The 17482-nt window shown below is 41.9% G+C and overlaps 1 protein-coding gene across 5 annotated transcripts in view; it reads right to left on the bottom strand.

The window, feature by feature from the left end:
• The window catches only part of LOC103170225 (serine/threonine-protein kinase TNNI3K), a 340681-nt gene that overhangs the window by 82623 nt on the left and 240576 nt on the right, over positions 1-17482 (bottom strand). For 4 of the 5 annotated variants that reach the window (XM_029062873.2, XM_029062872.2, XM_029062871.2 and 1 more), the window contains one exon: positions 5336-5445. In XM_029062873.2, coding sequence (XP_028918706.1) covers positions 5336-5445 — 110 coding nt within the window. Of the gene's footprint in view, positions 1-3046; positions 3110-5335; positions 5446-17482 lie in introns of all 5 variants that reach the window. The other variant, XM_029062874.2, reaches the window with a different exon arrangement.

Consider the following 17482-nt stretch of genomic DNA (forward strand, 5'->3'; position numbering starts at 1 on the left):
GGAAATGGAAAATGCTCTTGGTGATTCATTTCAGGGATCCCACAGTACACTTGGTCCCTGGGATAGTTTGGCTTGTCATGTTTCCCAGTCACTGCCTTCCAGGGTAGCATCTGAACACATAGTATCAGAGTCTGCAGAGCCTTCTAAGTTCCACAGTTGGCTACCCACTGAGGAGCTGAAAGAGGTCCATTGTTATTCTAGGCTTAAAGAAGAAGCCCAGAAGACATATGAATCAACAATAGACACATTCAGCAAGGAATATAATGGGAATCTGGATCAAGGGGCAGACTGTCAGTTGCCACGATCAAGCCTTGAACTGGGACAACCGGGGCAGGAGAAAAGGAATCAAAGTCAGATAACTGAAGAAAGAATAAAGGAGTATAGAAGAGGGGAAGAGACTGAATCTCTTGGAAGAAATCAGTTGCAGGGAGAATCTTGTGAATTTCCCCCATCTCTCCCCACTCTCTCAAAGAGCAATGCAGCATTCATGGAAACACATTTAATTCCCTCTCAAAATAGCCTAGAACTTTCCAAGGATATCAGTACATCTCTTTCTGACACACAAGCCAACTGGCACCTAACCAGTAGCAGCAAAAAAGGAATCCATGATGCAGATGAATTACATAGAACTGATAGCACTGAAGCACCAGTGGGAAAAATCATAGGGAAAGAAATTAAAAACCTATCTGGTAGAAGTGAGGTCGAGTCTCCAGTGGTAACCCAGCTCACCCAGATGGACTCAAATGATGTGAAAAATGAAGTCCCGCCAACTGCAGAAAATGGGAAAAGTGAAGTCCAGGCATTATCTGATACAAGCCTAGTCAAAATATCTAGTCTGCCTCACTCACTGGGTTCCAGCGACTCCGATGCCGCCCCAAATGGACCACCATGGGGTGAGAAGGAGCTGCAAAAGAAAAGTGATGTGCACAGAGATAATGGGCATGCTTTGCAAGAAGATCAAAATCTTCAACCCCGTGAAGGTGACAGCATCGGTAAAGAAGATGACGCGACCCTGGAAATGCATTAAAGAGCTTTCTCCATTTCCGGAGTTAAAAGAGAGTCATTTTGAGGCAGAGAATGGAGATCTGCTAGTCCTCAGCAGAATAAATGGAACTGAAAACTCGGCTCCAAAACCCACGCTGTAGCCACCATCTGCTGAATATGCTAATATGACCACCTTTGCAGGCAGAGCAAGTGAGAACAAGAATTTGAACAATAATCACTTTCCTCTTTCATTTCCTTCAAGACAGGCACACCACTCCTCCCTCCTTTCTATTCCAAATATGTTATTTTGTGGAGAGATTCTCCAAAGGTCTACAAAATCAATAAAAAGAAAATATTTGGTTTGAATGTAAGGCAGCAAACCCCAAATCTACTGAAGGCTTCTTTTTATACAATTAATTGAATCACAATCCCTAAGGAAGGTGGCAATCGGAAAGAAAGGATGCTTCTGAAAATGGAAAAGGAACCAAAAAATCACAGACCTTAAACAGCCAAAATAGAAACGGGGGGAGGAGATAAAGAAAGGCACTGAATCTCACTTGATGTTTGCATCAGAAATGATTACATTTCCTCAATCCTGTGTACTTTCATGTGACTTTGTTCACATCTGAGTTTAAACGAAGACTCTGTTTCTGTGTGTGCTATGTTTTCCCAATCTGAATAAGAAAAAAAAAAAACCAAACAAACCAGCTCTGGATAGGTTGACTGCTACTTTACTGATAACGTTAATCACTTGCAAATTATAATTTCATTTGGAACCACCGAGATGTCCTCAGGAGCTTACGTGGGTCTAAAGCATCAAGTGGGAGAACCCCTGAATCCTTTCTTTCTCTTGGAGAGTAAGCACTGAACCCTGTTTTTATCCAGGATCCTTAAGTGTCTGCTTTTTTCCATAAAATCCACAAACTAAATCATAGCCACTAGGTGGAGATCTGAGATTCAGTCATCTCAGCACTCGAGAAAATTAGAGCTAAAAAGATCAACGCAGCCCATCCTACACACACACACACACACACACACACACACACACACACACACACACACACACAAATTAGGGCGCTTTATCTCCAATTGCTATTAATTTAAGATTTTGAAAAAATAAATAATCCATTAGCATGTTAGCTCTCGAGGTTTGATCTCTCGGGTTTAGAGCTACACTCCTCTTTGGTCTGAGCACCACTCAGCTAGTGAAGAAGCACAATGGGTCCTTCAAGAGAAAGGCACCAACCCAAAAGGGAGTGTGTTGATGCAAATGAGATTTTAAAAGCACGTAGAAGAGAATGAATCACACTCAAGCAACATCAAATTAAAGGAAGTGTAGTTTTACTAAAACAACCTGACTGTGATGAGTTATAGCAATAAAATGTAGAAAACAAATTTTCATTGCTTCAATGCCATTTTCCTAAAGGGAAAAGACGCACAGTTTCCAACATTTTTCCTAATTAATACTCCTTTCCTCCATTTTTGCCTGGTTTTCTGTTCCTAAAGGCTTTCCCAGCAGCTCCTGTTCACTGTCTCTGAGGTTGTCAACATTGTTCCATCACCAGCCTATCTCTCTTCCAGGCAATCAGAGAGCTGCTCATTACCTCCCTTTCCTTTTCCTACATTTCTGTTCTGTTCCCTAACCTTAAACATCAGTAAGCATGCCCCTTGCCATTCTTTTTTTCCCTCCTGCCCATGTTTTGCAGAGTACATTTGATGCAAAGTTGGTGTTAGAGCTGCAAATTCATTTTGCTCTGCTCTCTATCTCCAATGTTAGGCCAGGTCAAACAGCACAACAATCGTCACTCATCAGGTTCCATCTACTTCCAACTCTCCTTCATTTTCAACAATCAATCATTCATTCAATCCATGGTATGTACTGAGTGCTTACTGTGCTAAGAAAGAGCTTTGGAGATTACAATAGAGTTGGTAGAGTTGGTAATCACATTTCCGGCTCTTAAGGAGCTTACGATCAACCTCCTCTCACACAGCCAGGAGTTCAAGCTTTTTCCAAGAAATGAGATTCCCCTTTCCACATGACCACGATCTCCTCTTCTCTCACCTCTCAATCTCTGTCACCGTGCAAGCTCTTCCAGGGATCGAGAAGAAATACGTAGGCCTCAATCTGCTTAGAAAGATTAACGAGAGAATTGCTTCCAGGAACTAGGGAACACAACAGGTTTCAGCGTTTTGAATGCCCGAGGACAAAGCCTGAACCGTTGCTTCCACGTGACACGTGACTCAGTCACAAAATGCCAAGCACAAGGCGTAATGTGATATCATAAGCAATGGTTGCATAAACGGCCAGTCCCGTGCCAATATGGAGTTGTCAGTGCTGACCTCCTTCAGAGGCAGGGTTCGCCTTTGGCCCTGGCTATGGTTGCCATGGAGACATGCTGGTTACCCAAAGTGGCTAGGCCAATGCCACTTTGGACCTGTTAAGATCCGTGACCAGTGGGGTCTTCCATTCTGACCTCTGCCAGGAAAAGCCACTCTGTCAGGGGGAAGAAACTGCACCAGACCTCTTCCTCTCCCCCCATCAGTGCTTGGGAAATTTCATTTTAATCCTACCCTTGCTCTTTCTCTTCCACCTTTCCTTGACTCCTCTAGCTACACCCTTTCCTTTTTTTCATTGGTATTTAACTTTTTTACATGTGGATACTCTCTCCTAATAATAATAATGGTATTTCTTAAGTGCTTATTATGGGCCAGGCACTGTACTGAGCACTGGGATGGGTTCAGCAAATCAGGTTGGAAACAGTCCCTGTCCCAGATGGGGCTCACAGTCTCAATCCCCATTTTACAGAGGAGGTAACTGAGGCACAGAGAAGTGAAGTGACTTGTCCAAGGTCACACAGCAGACAAGTGGAGGACCAGGATAAGAACCCATGACCTTCTGACTCCTTCTCCTCTTCCACCACTATCGTTGTTTGACAGTTTTTCTCTTTCTTTTGTGTGGACAAAGAAAGGAAATGCAGATAACGAAGTCACTGGCAACACAAACATCTCTTTAGCAGAAGCTTGCATGACCATAAATGATAATAATAATAATAATAATGATAATTGTGGTGCCAGGCACTGTACTAAGTCTACTAAGCCCTGGAGTGCTTCAAGCAATTTGGATTGGACACAGTTCCTGTCTCAAGTGGGACTCACAGTCTCAATCCTCATTTTACAGATGAGGCCCAGAGAAGTGAAGTGACTTGTCCAAGGTTACACAGTAGACAAGTGGCGGAACAGGTATTAGAACCTATGACCTTCTGACTCCCAGGCCTGTGTGCTCTATCAACTGTAGCATATTGCTTCCCCCTAACCTACTCTAGGGAAGCGATCATGTCTTCTAACTCTATTGTAGTCTCTCCCATACTTTGTACAGGGCTCTGCACATGGCAAGTTCTCATTAAATATGATTGATTGATGGACTGATACAATACTGGCAGATGTGCTGTTGGTGATCTAAACATTAATGGAACATATGTCAACTCTAGGATTCGTTTTTCTCAAATGTGTGGAAAAACTATGGGGACTAGGAATTCAGAGGCCTTGGCTGTCACATCCCTTCTGTACGATGCTGGGCATGTAACTTCTCTTCTCTGTTCCTGAGTTTTCTCATCTGTAAAATGGGGAGGGGATAGAATACCCACTCTCCCTCTCTCTTATATTGGTACCCCTATGTGGATCAAGGACTATATCTAATCTGATGTCTTGTCTCCATCTCAGCATTTAGTACAGGGCTTGGAACATAGTAAGCACTGAATAAATACCATCCACATGATCTTCACCCATGTTACTGTTATGGTTGTCTATGCTGCCATAAGTCATTCCATAAAGAATAATGACTTTTGATCACCTGCCTCTCTTTTGTAAATACTTCGGTTGAGTAGGCAGAAGTTACTTTTAAATTGGACCTTAGCAGAAGTTACCGGTTGCTGTCGCATTCTCTATTATTCATTTCAAATTCTGTGGAGAAAGGGGAGGACATACACAAAATTAAGCCTCCTCCAGCCATTACATGTTGAAGAGCCTGAGAGTCAGAGGACTCGGTTTCTAGTTCTGGCTCCACCACTTGTCTGCTGTGTAATTTCAGGCAAGTCATGTAACTTCTCTGTGCCTCAGTTACCTCCACTATAAATGGGAGTTAAGACTGGGAGCCCTATGTGGGACATGGAATGTGTCCAATCTGATTGTCTTGTATCTACCTCACCACTTAATAAAGTACCTGGCAGGTAATAAGTGCTTAACAAATGCTGTAAAAAAGCAGAGGAGAATGTAAATCAGCAATTAAACGAGACTTGGAAGTGAAAAGGCTAAGACAGTTTGAGCCACAGCCTTTTTTGGGAATCTTGCTTACCTCAGGGCACGCATTCCATCCCCTCATTAACAGGGATGATATGGGCTTGGGAATAGAGTAGCCAATGGGAGGTCTGATGTGGTGATACGCCATATCTGCCGCAGCCGCCGCTAGAATGAAAACGATTTGATCAGACCTATGGAAATCAGCTATTTCCCTAAGGAAACACATAAGCACACTGCATATTGATTGGTCCGTGTAATCCACCCTAAAATTCAAAGATGTCTTTCATTTTTAAAGCTACAGACAAACAAAAATCCCAGAAACCCAGCAGGAAGAAGAATATACCAAGATGCTTGCTATGAAACTCATTTGGCAGAGGAATTTATCTTAAAGAAATTGGCCTGGATGGAAAGAATAACTAATTCAACTCAATCAGTGGAGATCCAGTTTTGTCGTTAAGATAAACCTATTGGTCAGCCATTTGGAAGGTGCCCTGTGACAACCACCACTATAATAATTATAATGCTTCTCTGTGCCTCAGTTCCCTCATCTGTAAAATGGGGATTAAGACTGTGAGCCCCATGTGGGACAACCTGATTCCCCTATGTCTACCCCAGCGCTTAGAACAGTGCTCAGCACATAGTAAGCGCTTAACAAATACCAACATTAATGGCATTTATTAAGCGCTTACCACCTGCTAGGCATTGTACTAAAAGCTGGGGTGGGTACAAGCAAATTGGGTTGCAGAGAGTCCCTGACCCACGTGGGGTTCAAAGTCTCAATCCCCGTTTTACAGATGAGGTAACTGAGGCACAGAGAAGTTAAATGACTTGCCCGAGGTCACAGCAGACACTTGGGAGAGCCAGGATTAGAAACCCCTGACCTTCTGACTGCCACTAAGCCATGCTGCTTCTCAAAATCATCTCTACCTTGTAAATGGTAAACTTGCAAATCGTAAGCTTGTAAACTCGACTCTAGACTGTAAGTTTGTTATGGGCAGGAAATGTGTCTGCTAATTCTACTGTATTGCACTGTCCCACACATTTAATGCAGAACAGTGTACTCATTACTTAGTAAATGCTCAATAAATACCACTGATTGATGGATTGATTGAACCGCCCCCTTCTCCCCTATCCACACAGCACACTCTTATATCAGAGTCCAGCATCAGTTGTGTAGCTGCTTGGGTGCACATTGGTTTACCACTTGTTCATTGACATTTGTTATATTAAGGCATCAAGGATATCAGTTAGTCATCAGAAACCCCCATGTATATTTATGAATTATTGACCAGTCAACCTCCATTTTGCTCCTCCTCACAGTTTCCTCTCAACTCTTTACGCTTTTGTCTTTCACCAGCCTCTCTGCCTCTGCTACACCTGCCTGATCCCTTGCCCTGAAGATCTGACACTTGAGGTGCTTCCTGCCTGGTTGATTTCTACAGGTGATGAGGGAGAAAGTTCAAAGCAACATCAGTGTCCTCTTTGAACCCTAAATCCACCTTTCTACCTGATCACACCAGAGATATAGGCATTTCCAATTGTCACTCAATTTACCAAAGGTATTTATTGAGCCACTACCTCGTCATGATCAGGAAATGTGTCTACCATCTCTGTTGTATTATACTCTCTCAAGTACTCAGTATACAGTGCCGTGCACACAGGAAGAGCTCAATAAATATGGCCCAGTAAATAGATAAAATAAAACCTGGCTCTGCCACATGTCTGCAGAGTGACCTTGGGCAAGTCACTTAATTTCTCTGTGTTTCAGTTACCTCATCTGTAAAATGGGAATTAAGACTGTTAACCCCATGTGGGACAGGGACTGTGTCCAACCTAGTTACCCATATCTACCCCAGCACTTAGAAAAGTGCCTGGCACATAATAAGAGCTTAATGAATACCAAAAAAACCCATTTGATTGATTAATTGACTTATCAAGGTCAAAGTATGGTAGTATACAACAGATGCCGAGACATGTTTCCTTCCCACTAGGAACATCCAACCTAATTATTCTGGGGATCTGCTTCTTCAGGTTTTGACAGCAATGGAAGAAGAAAGAGGGAGGGGTCAGGAAGATACATAAATGCCATCCATCAGCAGGGGGATCAGATCACAGAGGAAAGGCTGATCACTAAGTTCTTCCTAGGTTGCAGGCCCTACCCCTGTATTTCTGACTGGACTTCTATTGGACAAATAGAAACAAGTCAATTTTCTGAAGACCAACCAATATTGTGTTGGCCTTCCATGAGTTTCCATAAATTTCTGAGAAGCAGCATGGCCTAGTGGAAAGAGCATGGGTCCTGGAAACAGGGGACCTGGGTTATAATCCCAGGTCTGCCACTTGTCTGCTGTGTGATGATGGGCAAATCACTTAACTTCTCTGTACCTCAGTTTCCTCAACTGCAAAAAGGGGATTCAGTATCTGTTCTCTCTCCTAATTATACTGAATGGAACCAGATACCATACGGAATCTGATCTTGTATCTTCTCCTAGCACTTAGTACAGTGCTTGACATATAGTAAGCACCTAAGAAATATCACAGTTCATTATTATTATTCTCATTATTTTGCAATGTAAACAACGTTATGTCTGCTCCCTTGAGGAAAAACAACCTCGCATAGTCTGGATTTTTCACAAGACCCAAGAATGATGTGTCCTCCAACCACTAGACCAAGAAGCACTGAAACAGAAACCGAAAGCTTTGGACTACTTTTCTGTGAAAGCGTGGAAAATATTATATTGTGCACAGTTCTCTGATTCTTTGTAAACTGAGATCTGAAGCTGTGAATACAACATGAACTGTATGAACTATATTGTGTTTGGCAGCAGAGCTGCGAGTCACCTCATCTGCCAAGTTATCCAGGTTTACAAACTGTTGTTATAGACAAGGTGACAGTAAAAGATTCAATAAAGAACTCATATATGAGATGTACTCCACTTGTTGATAAATTAGGTTCTAGAATCAGAATTCTTAAAGTAACACTTTGTTAGTTCTTTAAGAGTAATGTACAAAATTAGTTGTAGACATTAAAAAAACACACAAAAAACCCAATAAAAAGTGCCTTTCTGGTAGTTATTCTAAGATAAAACTGTCAGCATGCTACTCTGTGTTTGCATATAAAATGATTTAAAAAACACACTAGTTCACGGCATTCTTTATAATAGACAGAGATGTGATAAGTAAATACAAACTAAGTTTTGTCTTTTAGAAAGTCCTGAGTCTAATCCTTTCTTAAACTGACACTTTGAAATGATGTATCACCATAATATACAGCATCGGAGTAACTGGGAAATTTTAATCTTGAGATTGTAGCAAGAAGAGCTTAAGGTTTTTTTTTAACAGTATCCTATTCTCCTTACAGTTTTTGTCCCAAGAATAATTTGTGCTATAGTCTGTTCCTGTTACATTCTTTGTTGCTGTAATAAAGTACCATGATGTTAATATCAGTTCTAGTTATTGGAATATCACTCTAAGTTGTACCACTTTGATCCTCTCTATGCTGTGCCTTATTACTGACATCTTCAGAGTTGCTCACTTACAGTTTTGTTTTTCTTCGAGAAAAGGAGAGAAGAGGATAGTTAAATTGCTTCATAATTTTAGAAGCCCAATTTCCTCATCCACAGCTTCATTACACATTAAGATAAGAATTATTTCTTCAAAGTGCTCTATTCTTCTTTTGTAGGTTAGTATTTAATGTTATATTTTTCCATTTTACAGAAGGAAAGCTGAGGCACAGATGATTTGATCGAAGAAACCCCTGTCAAGCTGGCAAAAGAGGCTTTAGTGAAGTTTTAGTCTCTATCATGGGTGCTTTCTCTCTCTCTCTTCCTCCCTCCTTCTTTCTCTCTGCCTCATTTTTTCTTTCCCTTGCCCATGTAACCAGCAGACATGTTTCTACAGCTTTTCTGATGAAATAAACACCATTCAAATGGGTAGAAGGCCACAAACAACGTAATTAATGGATCAGAGCAAAGACTTATCCATCATGGAGTTATATCTTTGAAAGTGGCAGCAGGTTGACTCAGACAAGTAATAACAATAATAGTGGTATTGTTAAGTGTTTACTACGTGCCAGGTTCTGTACTGAGTGCTGGGATGGATACAAGTGTCTTCACGGTACTATGAAAACATACTATTTTTACCAATCGATTAATAAGATTTATTGAGTGCTAAGAGTGCAGAACTCTTTAGTAAGTGCTTGGAAAAGTGCAATAAGGGCAGAAATCATCCTGCTCCCAAGAAACTTGCACTCTAACAGAGAGACAAACACAAAATAATTTATAAGTATGAGAAAAAGAGAATGGAAATGTGTATAGGTGAATATATGTTTTAAAGTGGAGGATGGATGTCTATCTGACAATATCTCTCCATCCTCACTTCAGCTGTTTCAGACATTTAACTCCCTCCTCAAACCCCTATATCCACAGATCCCCAGCTCTTTCTCCTAATGACCTAGTCACATACTTTACTGATGAAATTGAAACCATCAGGTATGCTGTCCCTAAAATCTTCCCTGCTCCCCTCCAGCCCCTCTGTCCTCCTGCCTCCTCTTCAAAGTTACCATTTTTCCCAGCATTTTCCCTAGAAGAGATCTCCTGCCTCCTCTCAAAAGGTACTCCTTCCAATCTGTGCTTCTGACTCCAACTCTTCACCATCAAAACACTTGCCCCATCTCTGCCCTCCCTGATGGCGATATACAATCATTCATTTTCCAGTGAATTTCGAACGTTCAAACGTTCTCAAACAACCCATATCCTAGAAACACCTTCCCTTGACTCTATGGTTCCCTCTAGTTATCACCTAATCTCCCTACTCCCATTCTTCTCCAAACTCCAGACGCTCCCACTGCCTCCACTTCTTCTTCAATTCTCTCCTCAACCACTCCAATCAAGCTTCTGCCCCTATCACTCCACAGAAACGACCCTCTGAAAGGTCACAAATGATCTCCTTATTGTCAGTGGCCTCTAGTCCATACTGATCCTCCTCGACCTCTCAGCTGCATGTGACACTGTCGACCATCCGCTTCTTGAAACATCATCCAACCTTGGTATCACAAACACTTTCTGCTGCTTCTTCTATCTCCCTGCCTGCTCAGTCTTAGTGTCTTTCAAAGTTTTCTTCTTTGCCTCCTACCCTCTACAGTAGGATTACCTCGAAGCTCAGTTCTGAGTCCTGTTCTACTATCCATCTATGCCCGTGCCCTTGGAGAACTCACTCACTCCAATGGCTTTAAACTATCATCGCTCCATGGAGATTCCCAAATCTACATCTCCAGCCTTGATCTCTTTTCTTTTCTGCAGTCTTTAGGACATCTCTATTTGGAGGTCCCTCCAAGACCTCGAACTAAACTTGTTTAAAAGAGAACTCCTCATTTTCTCACACAAAACCCCGTACTCCCCAGTCTTCTCCATCACTATGGACAGCACCACTCTCCTCCCGGTCTCACAAGCTCATAATTCAAAATCCTCCACTCATGTCTCTCATTCAACCCACATATTCAATCTATCACCAAAGCCTGCCAGTCTCACTTTCACAACATCTCCAAGATCTGCCCTTTCCTCTCCAACTAAACCACCCCCATGTTAGAAGAAAAGCAGTGTAGCTTAATGGAAAGAGCACAGGCTTGAAAGTCAGAGGTCACAGGTTCTAATCACTGCTTGGCCACTTGTCTGCTGTGTCACCTTTGGCAAACCACTTAACTTCTCTGTGTCTCAGTTACCTCATATGTAAAATGGGGATTAAGACTGTGAGCCTCATGTGGGACAACCTGATTACCTTGTATCTACCTCAGAGCTTAGAACAGTGCTTTGGCACATACTAAGCACTTAACAAATACCATAGTTATTGTTATTGTTATTACAATCACTCATCCTATCTCGACTGGATTGCTGCATCATCCTCCTTTCTTACCTCCCAACCTCCTGTCTCTCCCCACTTTAGTCTATACTTCACTCTGCTGCCTGGATTATCTTCTTACAGAAATGCTCAGGGCATGTTATCCCCCTCCAAAAAAATCTTCAGTGGTTGCCTATCAACCTGCATATCAAACAAAAATTCCTCACTATTGGCTTCAAAGCTCTCCATCACCTTGCCCCTTCTTACCTCACCACCATTCTCTCCTACATCCCAGCCCACACACTCTGGTCCTCTGGTGCTCACCTTCTCACTGTGACTCGTTCTCGCCTGACCCGCCATCGACCCCTGACCCATATCCTACCTCTGGCCTGGAACTTCATCTCTCCCCAATTCCGCCAATCACACTTCCTCCCTTCAAAGCCCTACTGAAGGCTCACCTCCTGCAAGAGGCCTTCCCAGACTAAGTCCTCTTGTCCTCAGCTCCCCCTCCCCTCCGCGTCACCCCGGCTTGCTCCCTTTGCTCTACCACACTCACCCCATCCCACAGCACTTGTGTATATATGTACATATTTATAATCCTATTTATTGATATTGATGCTTGTTTACTTGTTTTGATGGATATACATCTATGATTCTTTTCATTTAAATCAATGCCTGCTTACTTGTTTTGAAGTCTGTCTCCCTTCCTCTAGACTGTAAGCCCAGCGTGGGCAGGGATTGTCTCTCTTTATTGCTGAATTGTACTTTCCAAGATCTTAGTACAGTGCTCTGCACACAGTAAGTGCTCAATAAATATGTTTGAATGAATTAATGATTGAAAGAACACTTGTAACACAAACTGCAATTCAAACTTGCTCCCTGTACCTCAAACTAATCTATCTCAACCCCAATCCCTTCCCCCATCCCACCTCTGGCCTTGAATTCTCTCTCTCTTCTACTCTACAGACAACCACCCTCCACACTTTCAAGGCCTTATTTAAATTACATCTCCTCCAAGAGGCCTTCCGGGATTAAGCCATCCTTTCATTTACACTTTCTCCCTTCTGTGTTGCATATACACTTGTATTTGTAGCCCTTAAACATTGGGTATTCATTCCACCCTTAGTCCTACAGTATTTATGTGCAAATCTAGACCAGACTCTGAGGACCTTATGGACAGGGAACAGATCTACCAAGTCTATTGTACTGTACTTTCTCAACCACTTAGTACAGTGCTCCACACATGGTGAGCAATCAACAGATGTCATTAATGCAAAAATGTGTTAGGTCACTGTGAATGCTTAAAAGTTGAATCTGATACAATAGTCTAGCTGGGGTATTTGCAAATACCTGTGGAGTCCTTTTGGATGGAGAGAAAGGGGTTGATCTGGAAAATGCTGAGGAAGAAAAACAGGCAGAATTTAGTGACAAGATGAATGTGAAGTAGAAAGGGAGTGAGGAGACGAGGATAATTCCAAGGTTGCAGGTTTCTGGGATGGGGTGGTTGGTGGTGTTGAAAATGGTGATGAGAAAATTAAACGGAGAAGTAGATTTGAGAGGGGAAGATGAGTTGAGTGAAGAGCTACTGAGCTTGCGGTGGGGCGGGACATTCATGTGGAGCTGCCTGAGGGAAATAGGTAATGTGCCATTACAGACAACATGAGCTATCCATGCCAGTGAGACAGACCCCCCAAAAGTGTTCAAAATGTATTGAAATGCAAGTCATTTGTGCCATAAATTACAGTCAAATCCTAAGTTTCATTTCAAGAGTTTTAATTCCCCTTTTGTTTGTAATTTCACCCATCAACCCCAAACTCCCCAGGTCTCCCTGGTCTCCTTCTCCTAGGTACAGAGCTTTCAGTTCATTTTATCTCCTTTTCCTCCTCTTTTCCCCAGCTAAACTCCAGGTCTGGATCATAGTTGGTTCATCAACCTAAGAGCTACTTTCCAAAGTCTCTGCTTACTGACTGCTAGCTTTCAAAACTGCCTCCATAAGACAGGCTCCCTCATCATGGAGATTTGCCGTTGGTGGGCTCTTGGAGGAAGTCTGAATACATGTGCTCCAAAGCTACAAGAATTTGAATTAATTTATATATGGGGCGGCGGGAGGCAGGGTGGGTGTGGGGGGGTGACGTCTATGATGAGTCACTAGGGGGAATGCTTTAGGAAGTTAGAGGGAAAAGTTAAAGTATGAAGTGAAATAAAAGTGTAGATTAAGAATGGGTGATTAGATTAGAGGGAAAATGGTTTGTGTCTAGGAGGGCAATCATCATAAATTTCCTTCAAGAATCCTTTGGTGCCATGATTCTCATCAATGGTATTTACATAGTGGCCTATTGAATGTGTAGAATCATACTAAACACTTGGGAGAGTATCTAGCAAGCTGGTTTGGAGCAGGAAAAGTGCACTTTTCTCCCACTGCATTTTCCCTAATATTCTGTTGTTGGTCCAAAGAAAAGAGCGCTGCTCTGGCATTAAGAAGCAGTGTGGTTTAGTGGAATGAGCACGGGCTGGGAAGTCAGAAGAACTGGGTTCTACTCCTGACCCTGCCACTTGTCTGTTGTGTGTGCTTCTTGGGCAAGTCACTTCATTTCTCTGAGCCATAATTTCCTCATTTGTAAAATGGGGATTAAATATCTGTTCTCCCTTTCAGACCATGAGGCCCATGTGGGACAGAGATTGTGTCTGACCTGAATATCTTTATATCTACCCTAGCGATTAAACTGCACTTGGTACATGAGAAGCAGCGTGGTTCAGTGGAAAGCACACGGGCTTGGGAGTCAGAGGTTGTGGGTTCTGATCCCAGATCCGTCATTTGTCAGCTATGTGACCTTGGGTAAGTCACTTAACTTCTCGGTGCCTCAGTTCCCTCATCCTTAAAATTGGGGATGGAGACTGTGAGCCCCACCTGGGACAACCTAGTATCTCCCCCAGTGCTTAGAACAGTTCTTGATACATAGTAAACGTTTAAAAAATACCATAATTATTATTACATAGTAAGCATTTAACAGCTACCACAATTATTTATTATTATCTAAGATACCTGCCCTCTGGGATGGGTCTAATCCAAATTATCTTGCACCTACCCTAGTGCTTAGAACAGTGCCTGGCACATAGTAGGCTCTTAACAAATACTAAATTATTATTATAATAATTAGTCCTAGTTCTGGCTGTCGGAGCTCTGTCAACAGTGGTGAAGTTTTCAGAAAGAAGGACCCCCTACAAGAAAGAAGGGTCCTGAAAAATAGTTGGCTTTGTGGGTGGAAAAGACCAGAGTACTGTATTAAGGCAATCATAGAGTATATCACGGCGCTGTGACACAATCTGGCAAATTTCTGGGGTAATGCCTACCATAAACAGTACTAGGCACTTGGCACAGAGCTCTGCACATAGTAAATGTTCAGTAAATACCCTCGATTGAACCACTAGCTCTCCAGATAATTCTTTTCCTTTTGGTGAGGACATAATAGGTCTAGACCCGCTGTGGGCAGGGATTGGCTCTATATGTTGCTGAATTGTACTTCCCAAACACTTAGTACAGTGCTCTGCACACAGTAAGTGCTCAATAAATGTGATTGAATGAATGAATGAATAAACCAGTAGAACACTACTTGGCGCATAGTAAGCGCTTAACAAATACCAGTATTATTATTATTTAATCAACAGCAGATAGCAAGAGTCAGTGGTGTGCAGAGCACTGTACAAGAGAGTTAAAAGACACAATTAAGGAGCTTCCAATCGAGTACGGTGTTTTACACACAGCAGATGTTTAATAAATGTTATTGCTATTACTCTTACGAGGTCCCTCTGTTGGAAACAGAATATTCGGAAGACAGACCTTTTGTCTAAGTCAGAGTGGTATTTCTGAGCTGCTTTGTGTCCACAGAAAATGATCTAAGCAGCAGCAACTTAATGCATTTATTGCCTAGCCCTTCAGGGTTACATCATTATTCAAACTATTACTGGAATAAGCCCTTATAGGAACAGAGAAAAGAATTTTAAAGCACCTCAGGACAAAAATGACCTATTCCAAGTATTAAAAAAATATCAAGATGTTGGTGTGGAACAAAAATAATAATATCTCAGATTTACATGGCTCTTTTTCTCTTAAGACCTCATGGCACACAAAGCTTCCTCATCACTTAAGCTCAATAAATGTCTCCATCTTTGTTTGGAACCCAGATCATTGACCGGTCATAAAAAATATTGAATAATCAATCAAATTGATGAAGATACTTTAAAAGATATTGCAATAGACATGTTACTTATAGTAATTGCTAGTATCTGTCTTCTACAGAATCAAATATTTCACTTCATTCACTGTGGATTGCATAAAAACCTTCCCAGACATTTGTTTTCTAAGTAGTTTGTACTTAATGAATCATAATAATAATAATGTTGGTATTTGTTAAGTGCTTACTATGTGCAGAGCACTGTTCTAAGTGCTGAGGCAGAGACAGAGTAATCAAGTCGTCCCACATGAGGCTCACAGTTAATCCCCATTTTACAGATGAGGTAACTGAGGCACAGAGAAGTTAAGTGACTCGCCCACAGTCACACAGCTGAGAAGTGGCAGAGCCCGGAGTCGAACCCATCACCTCTGACTCCGAAGCCTGGGCTCTTTTCACTGAGCCATGCTGCTTCCCTATTGCATATCCCTATTCTCTATTCCCTATTGCATATCCCTAGGATATGCATTACCTATCAATGAATAAACCAATCAGTGTTATTTACTATGTACTTGCTAGGTGCAGAACACAGTACTAAACGCTCGAGAGAATGCAACAGAGTAGGCAGACAAGTTCCCTCCCCACATGGAGTTTATAGTATAGAGAGGAATTTACTTCAGACTATCAAATCAAACTGTATTAACAATATAAACTTTTCCATCTCAAATTTAACATTTGGAAGGTAATTACGAACAAATAATCTAAAATACAGTCTGCTGTGATTGGACAGCTTAAAAAAAAACTGTCAAGCCCCTCTTCTCATTTGCACCTCATTCCTGGTTCTCCTGTTTCTCTTCCCTGGAGCATAGCCTCCTTCCTGTCTGCAATCCTTGACCTTTCAGATCTGCCAGACCACGGCTCTACCTATCTTCAGTGCCCTTTGGAAATCCCACCGCTTCCAGGAGTCTTTCCCCAGTCAATTTTTCTTCTTTCCAGGTGAAATCCTCCCCATAATCACCTGAACACTCTTTCACCAGTAATTTCTCAATGCACTTTTGTGCATCTTGATTTACATCCTCTGTGATTTGAACACTTCTTCTTCCTGTTTGTATATTATTTTATTTTTGCCACACTCACTTATTTCTGAGGTCCTTGTAAGGCAGCCATTATGTCTTCTACCTCTTTTACACTTTTCTCAAGCTCTTAAACTCCCCTGCAAAATTGTAAGTATATTAACGGCAGGTGTCATGCCTACTTACTCTAGTATATCTCCCAAGCACTTATTGAACACAGTAAGTGTTCAATAAATGCCATTGATTGATTGGTAGTAGTTCATTCCTTCATTCATTCATTCAATTGTATTTATTGAGTGCTTATTGTGTGCAGAGCTCTGTACTAAGCACTTGGAAGGTACAATGCAGCAATAAAGAGAGACAATTTCGGCCCACAGTGGGCTTACAGTCTAAAGGAGGGGAGACAGACATCAAAACAAGTAAGAAGGCATTAATATAAATAAATATAATTATTGATATATACAAAAATATATATAGGGTGAAGAGATGGTGGGAAGAGCAAAGGGAGCCAGTCAAGGTGAGGCAGAAGGAAAAGGGGGTTTAGTCTGGTAAGGCCTCTTGGAGGAGGTGTACCTTCAGTGGGGCTTTGAAGGAGGGAAGAGTGATTATGCGATAGATTTGAGGGGGGAGGGCACTGCAGGCCAGAGGTAGGACGTAGGCCAAGGGTCGGGCACGAGATAGGTGAGAACGAGGCACAGTGAGAAGGTTAGCACCAGAGGAGTGGAGTGTGGGGGCTGGGATATAGGAGAGAAAGGAGGTGATTTAAGAAGGGGTAACTATGCCTCGGTTACTTTATTTGTAATATTTATTCATTCAATTGTATTTATTGAGCACTTAGTATGTGCAAAGCACTGTACCAAACCCTTGGGAGAGTACAGTATAACAATAAACAGACATATTCCCTGACCACAGTGGTATTGAGTTTCTATCCTCTTCCCTCTGATTTAGACTGTGAGCCCCAAGTGGAACAGGAACTGTGTGTCCAACCTGATTATCTTGTATCTACCCCAGCTGTTAGTACAGATCTTGGCACATAGTATTGACTTGACAAATACCATTATCAAGAAATAACAAGTACCATAATTAATTATCACAATTAATGTTAGTGGTAGTTTTAGTGATATT

This window comes from Ornithorhynchus anatinus, chromosome 4, assembly GCF_004115215.2.
Source record: "Ornithorhynchus anatinus isolate Pmale09 chromosome 4, mOrnAna1.pri.v4, whole genome shotgun sequence".
Lineage (NCBI taxonomy): Eukaryota > Metazoa > Chordata > Mammalia > Monotremata > Ornithorhynchidae > Ornithorhynchus > Ornithorhynchus anatinus.